Below are 9,255 nucleotides of genomic sequence, written 5' to 3'. Positions count from 1 at the left end.
GCCGCGCCGTGCTGACGCTGGCAGAGAGCGGTAGTGGCGGCGGCGGGCCCGGAGCGGCCCGGTCGCATCATGGTGGCCAAGCAGCGCATCCGTATGGCCAACGAGAAGCACAGCAAGAACATTACACAGCGCGGGAACGTCGCTAAGACCTCGGTACGCGGCGTAGGGCTGGTGGGAAGGGGGGAGGTGGACACAGCGGGGAACTGAGCGGGGGGTAATGGCGGTGCTGTGCCCGCAGAGGACGGCCCCGGAGGAGAAGGCGTCGGTCGGGCCCTGGCTGTTGGCGCTGTTCATTTTCGTGGTTTGCGGATCAGGTGAGGGGGGGAAACGGGAGCGGGAGGGCGGCGGTGGGGCCCGGTGGCGGCGGGGCTCCAGCGGCGCCGCCGGAGCCCCGCCGCCACCAGGCCTCACCGATGGAGAGCCCCCGGCGAGCGCTCCCCTCCTCTGCTCTCTTGCAGCCATCTTCCAGATCATCCAGAGCATCCGGATGGGCATGTGAGGGGCCCCTCCCTGGGCCAGGCCTGACCGTGCCCTTCCCCGGTGCTGCCATGAGCTGTTCCCCCTCTCCCCGGTCAGCCCCGGTTCGTCGTCGCAGCAGCTGCCCGAGGAGCGGTGCTCGGCATCGGCCGTGTCGCATTCCAGGTCCCTTCAGCAGTCATTCCGAGTTTTCTAGCCCACAGTGCCTTGAACAGCACCAGATGTACAAAGCAATAAAATTATATTGTTGATCTACAATCGTGGACCTACTTATTCGGTGAAGTGCACAGCCCTGTTCTCTGTAGAGACGTTAACCTGTACGCCATGTCGATACGTAGGAATTGACATCTGTTGTAAACACCGGTCTTGAGATCTAATCCTCTGTATAGCTGGAAATGGTTTTATTTAAATTTGGAAGCCAGGATTTTTATAGCAGCTGGAGTACGAAGCATGTTCATAATGGGCCGTGCAGCGTTCTGTAGCTTACCCGAGTGCATCGTCCTCTCTGTACGCGTAGAGTAGTCTTACTGCAGCATGTGGCAATGCGTTAGCACTCAAACGCTTATCACAACAGAAAACTTTATCCCATACCTCTTGTCCTAATAAATGCAAAATGCTTGTTTCTATAGAGTTAGTGGGTATTACTTAATTAGAAACCGGCATGACCGAACAGCAGCTGTTTCTGACATAACCGACGCTGAAGTTTCACAAACTGCTGGCTGACTGAGCCTCTCCTGGCTGCGGGCTGCGACTGTGCTGTAAATACTTCTTGGACAACTTTCAACCAGTGGTGATAGTTTTAAATTTTACAATGTTGTATGGGAATGTTTGGTGCAGGTAGAGGGACCCTGCCCACAGTTCTGCTTTTATGTGCAGCATCTGCAAAATGTGGTATGTCTTGCAATATATATTTAATCCTATTTAAGGTAAACCTTGCTCTCAACTCTAACAATGGATCCAGTACTTAACTGCTTCCCTACGGATGATCACAGTTCCTCCTTAGTGATACTGAAGAAAAAAACAAAAAGCTCTCCTTACATCTGTAGATGACTGTAACTTGTAACAGTGGAAAATGCTGCTGTTGATCATATTTTATTGCTGATGGCCCAGGCGTTGAGTGGCCTCTTGCTCTCTGTTGTGGTAACAAAGGCAGTCCAAAATTGGTCTGCTGTTGTACGCAGCTGCTAAAGGAAGATTTCTTTTTTCAGGTTTCTTAGCAGAAGACAAACTTTAAAATCTGGTTACACTAGAAGTAATAGAAAAGTTTCTGTAGACATTCATTAAATGCCTGATAGCTGTGAAAGAGCAGATCTTTTGTATGAGTTGTCACATTTCCATTTGAAATCATTGGGACTGGTGTAAACCAGTGTGGCCAAGAGCATGCCCCAGAACCGAGCCGTACAAGATAACATATGTTCCCTGTTCTTGGACGCTCGTATTTTGTAAGTGGTGGTGGGGGGAAGTATGTACCATCTCTGATTTTAAATAAAGTTCTTTTCAAATGCGAGTTGTGTTCGTTTTGAGGTTAGCAAAATGGTGCCTTATGGGGTGTTGAAAGTAGGTCACTTCACGCTGAGTGCAGCTTCATTAGCTTCTTCCTGAGAGGAGCGCCTTTGCTGCAGGAAACTCCCATATGGGGCCATTTGGGGGTTCTGGACCGTACTGGTGCCATGGTGCCTCTGAGCCATCAGCTGCAGGGGTGCTGGCCACAGGAGTGACCTGGTGCTGCTCCCCTTCCCCTCAGGGACCGGTCCATCTCCCTGCAGGAGTTCAGCAGGTGCCTGGTCCACTGCCTGTCCCTTCTCCGGTCCCTGGGGATGCAGGAGGGCCTGGGGGCGGTCTGACCAGTTCCTGCTTCTACAGCTGACTTTTCCTTTTGCTTTGCCCGTGTAGTAGCTCAGTGTGTTTTTTCCACTGCCAGCATTGCTGGAGTTGGAAGAACAGAAGCATGTTGTGCCTCATGTATAAATGAAGGGATGTGCAGCAGCTGTTTTTGTTGTAATTGCAGCATGAACAGCAATCCTTGTCTGACAGACCAGGAGCCAGCGGTGGCCTTCATCAGATAATTGTATTTTGGCATATTATGCCACTTGAAAAGCACCACTGGATTGAAACCAAAGTGTTCTGGGGGTGCTCTACATTGAAAAGTGGTGAAAGGGGAGTTACAGCCAAGAACAGGCACTTGCACAAGGGATAAAAAGGCAAAAAAAGAGCTGGTTTTGTGATGAGCTGACAAAACAAGAGCATTAAGTATCAGGAAAACGCAGTTAGAAGAGGGATGGATACAGCAAAATGCTGCAGGAGTTGAATGATGAGGAGCATCTGCTTTGTCTGCACCCAGTGGCCAAAGCCCCAGGGAAGTCTCTGCTTCCAGGCATGTTCCCATCCTCCTCACAAGGGACTGCCAGGGCAGTAAAGGACAGCTTAGTCATTTATTGGGAGGAGGAGAGGAAACAGCAGTGGTCAGTGATCTACTGGTGGGTCGTTAAGATGTAAGGTATGCATAGTTTATCTTTAGAAACTGCCTTGAGTGGTGTTTGCTCAAGGTGAGAGTTGAGGGGATGTTGATATCCCAGGTTATTCCTTCCAGGCAGCGCGTCCTTATTTTACTTTGCATGAGACTGAAAAAACAAGCTGAGCAAAAGCAACTACTACTACATTTCCTTTCTCCAGTAGACTTTAGGTGCTTAGAGAGCCAACTGTGTGTGAGACTACACAACTTGAAAAGACAAAAAAAGAAAGAGAATAACGCCCTGCTTTGTTTCTAGGCCCCTGTGAGCAGCGGATGCTCTTCTGTGGCTGTGTAGCAAGGACAGCGAGGCATCACGGAGGCGGCTCAGGCTAGGGAACGTTTAAACAAACTGGTGTACACAAGTCCGTGGAACCCTTACGGGCTGCACCGGTGGGAGATATTCCTGAGGCCTGCAAGAAAGCAAACATCATGCCTGTGTCTGTGAAAGGCCAAAAGGAGGACCTGGGGAACTGCAGGCCAGTCCACCTCACCTCTGTACCTGGGAGGTGGTGGAGAAAAGCCTCCTGGAACTCACGTCCAGGTACAGGGACCACAGGAAGGTGACTGGAAGCAGCCATGGGTTTATGAAAGGGAAAACACACTCAATTAACCTACCAGTCTCCTCCAGATGATGGGCTTGGTGGAGGAGGGGACAGCAGCAGATGCTGCTTACCTTGACTTGGGCCTGGCTTTCAGCGCGGCCATCCATCGCAGCCTCACAGACAAGCCGGTGTAGGAGAGGCTTGGGCAGTGGGGACTGAGCCCGGCTGACCTGCTGGGCTGCCCCCAGCGGCGTGAAATCCCACCAGAGGCCAGTCACTGGTGCAAGCGGTTGGGCCTGGAGTTGGAAAGAGCACCATGATCAGGTTGAGATCTCCTTTCACCCGGCTCAGCACTGAGTGCTGCACTGGCTGCTGCTGGGCTCCCAGTACAGCACAGACAGGGACGTGCTGGAGCCCAGCACAGGGCTGCAAAGTCGATCTGACATATCGGGAGGCTGAGACAGCCTGGAGGAGGGGAGGCTCAGGGCGACCTGAGAAGTGACAGGACAAACAGCAATGGGCACATACTGAAATATGAGAAAACCCTTTTAAACATAGGGGGAAAAAAAAAAAAAAAAATCTTCTTTTGCTGTGACGGTGATCAGACCCTGGAAGGGTTGCCAAGGGAAATGGTGGAGTCTCCATCCTTAGCGACAGTTGCCACACAACTGGACAGTGGGTCCTAGGCAGCCCAGGATGCTGGAGCATCTCCCGAAGTGCGTGCCAGCCCCAACAGTGCTCTGAAGCAGAAGCACAAATGATGCAAAGCACCAAACTTGTTTTCAAAAGCCTCAGAGAGCAACACCCAGGTTTATTTCCCCCATCATGAGACTGTAACTTCTCATTTCCAGGAACTGATAGAGCATCTTGTTTGGTACGACTGGCAAAGTAACACAGTGCTGCAATTCACAGGAACAGTCAGTCAGGTTCTTCAGTAGAGTTGATCTCACTGTCCCGGTGAGGTGATGTTATTAACCATGTGCAACTCACTTCTATTTCAAATCCTTGTCTCTTTTTTTTTTTTTTTTTCTTTTCCTTCTTTCTTGTGAAGCCTTCTCAAGGCTGTCTGTGAGACTGCACTTCAGTAACACACATGAGGATCAGCATCTGTTTTGCCTCACAAGTCCTTTGTGAGGACTTTGCCTCCTGACAAGTCCTCCCGAGATGTTGGTGCATGACTTGGACCACAGCAGCAGTCGGTGCAGCACAGTGACCGCAGCTGCGTTGCTGGTGTTTTACATCCCCCCAGTTATCACCTTGTGCACCACCAGCTGCAGCTGGGACGGTGCTGCAAGGTTGCCTTCACCTCAATATGGCACAAACTAGAGAGGGACTTTTTACAAGGGCATCTACTAATAGGATGAGGGGTAATGGCTTCAAACTGGAAGAAGGTAGATTTAGATTAGATATTAGGAAGAAATTTTTCCACTCTGAGGGTGGTGAGACCCTGTCCCAGGTTGCCCAGAGAAGCTGTGTCTGCCCCATCCCTGGAGGTGTTCAAGGCCAGGCTGGATGGGGCTTTGAGCAGCCTGGTCTAGTGGGAGGTGTCCCTGCCCAGGGCAGGGGGGTGGAACTGGATGGTCTTTAAGGTCCCTTCCAACCCAAACCAAATGTGATTCTATAAACCTGAAAAATGATCTACCCACTGCTGACACAAAAGATGTCCAGTGATAAAACTGACTGTATGAACTGACACCGACCATGTGCATCCACTGAGCTAAGAACACAGCGCTCAGCTGGCAGCATCGGATGTCGCGTAGTCTTAAAACAGCCATGAGGGAACCAAATAACCTACAGAAAGGGAATAATCCCCCCTTTTTGCAACAATTCGCTCTCGGCAGCCTAAAGGCTGTTACTCGGGCAGTCTGCAGTTAGCACAGCTTGCAGGGGGTGGTTAGCACAGGTAATGGCACCCCTCCCAGGAAAAGGCAGCGGGCGAAGGGCCTGCTCCGCCAGCCGAGCGCGGCCGGGGCCGGCGGGTCTGGGCAACGGGGAGGCGGCCCCGCGGCCGGCGGAGCTCCGCGGCGGCAGAGGCCGGGCCGAGCCACCGCGAGACCCGCAGCCCCGCTCCGGAAAGAAGCCCCCGCGCACCGGCCCGGCCTCCCGCAGGGCCTGTCCGCGCCCCGGCCGGGCCCAGCCGCCTTCCCCGCCCGCCCGCGCCGCCCCGCGGCCGGCGGCCGCCATGGCCGGGCGGCTCCGCAGCGCTGCGGGCCCGGCGGGAGGCCTCGTCCCGCCCCGGGCAGCGGCCGCTCGGCCCCGGCCTCCCGCTCGGAGCCGAGCATGGCCGCGCGTCCGAGGAGGAACGTTGTCCTGTTTAAGACAGCAGCAGGCTGACCTCGGCCCAAACCTCATTCTCCCTGTTTTTCTTTCTGGTTCAGCCCCCGGCTGAGCAGAGGCCGGTGTCCCCCGGTCAGGGGGGTTTGAGGACAAGTGGATCCCGGCCTCTGTGCAGCATCCTGCAGAGAGAGCAAATCATTCCCCCACCCACGGTACCGAACCCGTGGAAAAACACCAGCAGCTCCTTGTGCTGGAGCTGGCTCCCCCCGTACTGCCCGGGCTCCTGCCCGCAGGCGACAAGAGAAGCCCCTCAGATGGGGAAGGTCAGGGCACGCAGCCCTCGGCATCGAGCACCAGCCCGCTCGAGTCCAGCTCCGAGAGGCGAGTGAGAGAAGACGTGGTGATACCACCTCAGTCACAACGTGGCAGAGATCGAGCTGGCCTAGACACCGAGAAAAGACAGAGGACCTGGGGCTTCACCAAACCTCACTTCTCTAGCACCCTTCAGAAAAGACAGGCAAAACTCCTAGCCCTTTAACATGAGCACAGACTGTCCACAAAGAGAAAAGCACTTGTTATCACAAAAGCAGCACAGCACACGGTACGAGCAGAAATAAACGCCCTTGCATGCTCATGGGAGAGTGGAAATCAAGAGGATATGCTAATAGGAACGCAATGAAACCTGCTCAAACTAAAATTCGAGGGGGCTGAGGTGCTAGACTGTTGCTCAACTGAAATCTTACCTTAGACCACAAAATGTTGTGACTTTTTTGTCAAAGAGCAAAGCTCTTTTCCAGAACAGACAGGCCCCGACTAGCCCAGTGCTTTGTCTCGAGCACTGGCAGCAGGAGATGCTACGAGTCGATTCCCCTCCTGCTCCTCTCCTCACAGCCAGAAGCATTGTGTGGGGCTGGTAAAAGGGTACATCCCTGTTTGTCAACCTGCTGTCCAAGAGCCTGCCTAAGCCCTTTTAGAACATCCTACCTGCCTCCACAGCATCCTGTGGCAACCAGCGCCAAAGTTCCTTTTCTCCTCGTGATCTGGCGAGTAACATCTCTGTGCTCACCTCACCTGTCGCCTTCTCTGGATGCTGTCTGAGCTGCTCATGGCAGCCTTCCCACAGCCTACCCCCCTTCAAGCCAGAGTCACGGCCTTCTCAGGCTCTCCTCATCAAGCATTTCCTCCGCATCCTCCCTTGTTTTTGTAGCCTTTCCCTGCATGTTCTGCCACATCCTCTTTGAGACGCAGGGGTTAATTCAGAGCCACCACAAGGCTAAATCTCATTGCTCTAAGACCTTTCTGCTCCAGCACAGCTCTGCCACCGAGACACCACGGCTGCAGTCCCTCCCATAGTCCTGCAGTCGAGCCCGTTTCAAAGCACTGCAAGTCCAGGAGCTGAATTACTTCTCTATTTCTTACGCTGAAGCTATGGCATAATTTCAAAGACAGGTATTACAGGAATATACAACAGCACTGCTGCCCAAAGGGGACAGCATCACACCTTTAGAGCCCACTTTCACACACAGCTCCCAAAACACAGTCATTAAAAGCATCCAAAAGCAATTAGCAGACACCAAGCAGCGTGCACGGCTGCCTGTGCCCACGCACAGCGCCAGCCAGACCCCCGAGCACGGGGAGCGGGGATCTCTGTCCCCCAGCCTCACGCCACGCAAGCGCTGCGGGGCGGCTGATTGACGTCGCTGGTGCCGTCACGCATAAGGACAAAGAAAGGCTTTACAGCCTGCGGGAAGCTGACAGACACCGGGTAGACAAAGCAGCGCAGCAGCCAATACAGCCCGACAGCAACACAATCGTTTGTCAATGAGCCTTTCTTCCCCCTCTCGGAAATCTAACATTTAATAGCATTGAGATGATCTCCCCACACTGAGGAACTGCTATTCCTTTCTGCCCCCCGGCAGCAGCCTCAATTCTCGGGATGAGAGCGCAGCAATTCAAGGACCCTTTTCTGCCATTTTATAGTGTTCTTGCACAGCAAGCTGAGTTGGCATTTCGAGCAGCATACAACTTACCGCTAGGAGAAAACTAAAACCAAAACCAAGCCTGATAGGAGTGGAGCAAAGCAAACAAAGGATTTCTAACAGGAACAGTTTAATCTTTGTTTCATCCCCTATTTTCAGCAGATTTACTAAATGCTTTTTTCTTTCAGAGGCAAAACCTCTCCAGACCACCTGCGTGTAAGTGGATCTAACTGTTGCTGTGCAGCAGAGATCACAGAGACGCCCCCACACACCAAGGTCACAAACGTCACACGAGAGGGAGAGGAAATGCACAGACACCAGCTCCACGGGAACGCCAAAGTGCTTGGGACTGTCTTCTCATTGGCTTGATTCTCTACTTCTACCATCAGCAGGACATTAACAACTTAATGTTTCAAATGTCTTTCTATTTCACTCCTTAAAAATAAACTGAAGCTTGCAGTGTTCCCTCCAGAAAAGTTTTAATCAACTATTCATCTGAAGGACTTCTGTTCCCAGAAGTCACCCAATTTGTCCCTTTTCACTTACTTTACCAGCTACATCCTTGCTGTATAGCTGGAGCGAGCTACTGATCACTGCCGGGAAAGAGATACACTTAGCTACTAAAATATTTTGTTTTCCAATTTGCACACGATGGTTTCGCTAAAGAAGTTACAGCAGTACACATGCGTGCTTGTAGCAGGCCAAGAGCACCAATCACCAAATCACAGAATGGTCGGGGTTGGAAGGGACCTTCAGAGATCATCTCAGCCAACCCCCCTGCCAGAGCAGGGTCACCCAGCACAGGTTGCACAGGAACGCGTCCAGGTGGGTTTTGAGTATCTCCAGAGAAGGAGACTGCACTACCTCTCTGGGAAGCCTGTGCCAGTGCTCTGCCACCCTGCAAGTAAATAATTTTTTCATGATGTTCAGACAGAATTTCCTGTGTTCCAGTTTGTGCCCGTTGCCCCTTGTCCTGTTGCTGGGCACCACTGAGAAGTCTGGCCCATCCTCTTGACACCCGCCCTGTAGAACAACAGCTGAATCTACAACTGAAACGAAGATCATTTTAGTGTATTACTTCAGTGAGTACTTTTCAATATATATATATATATATACACACACATATACACACACTCCCCCCGTGGCTTTTTTGAACTGTGCTGTGAACTGATGCTTACCAGGAAGGTGCGATGCTCTGATTTCTGGAACACAGGACAAGGATGCTTCCTTGAGACCTGAAGACACCAAAGCTTGCAGTTTCCAGCGTTGCTTCTTTTGTTTTGTTTTACCTAACACATAAACCTGACGAGAGTTATACATATACAAGGGTAAGATATTGAAGCAAACATTTGCAGGCACAGGCTCCGGAGTGAGCGGGACTGCAGCACCCAGGGGTGACGACTGAGCTGCGCCTGTGGCACCCGACTGGGAAGGCAGGCTGGGCCATTTGCTCCTGTAGTAAATGCTT

General features: G+C 52.3%; 1 protein-coding gene across 1 annotated transcript; it reads left to right on the top strand.

The window, feature by feature from the left end:
• Positions 1-18: 18 nt before the first annotated feature.
• SERP1 (stress associated endoplasmic reticulum protein 1) lies at positions 19-1,984 on the top strand. The gene is made up of 3 exons (XM_054206413.1): positions 19-153; positions 239-314; positions 459-1,984. The coding sequence occupies exons 1-3, from the start codon at positions 70-72 to the stop codon at positions 497-499; spliced, it is 201 nt and encodes a 66-aa protein (XP_054062388.1). The 5' UTR covers positions 19-69; the 3' UTR covers positions 500-1,984.
• The last annotated feature ends 7,271 nt before the right edge of the window (positions 1,985-9,255 follow it).

The sequence above is a fragment of the Rissa tridactyla genome, chromosome 6 (assembly GCF_028500815.1).
Source record: "Rissa tridactyla isolate bRisTri1 chromosome 6, bRisTri1.patW.cur.20221130, whole genome shotgun sequence".
NCBI classification, from domain to species: domain Eukaryota; kingdom Metazoa; phylum Chordata; class Aves; order Charadriiformes; family Laridae; genus Rissa; species Rissa tridactyla.
The sequence above is the reverse complement of the archived record's forward strand: the minus strand, read 5'-3'. Positions and strand labels throughout refer to the sequence as shown.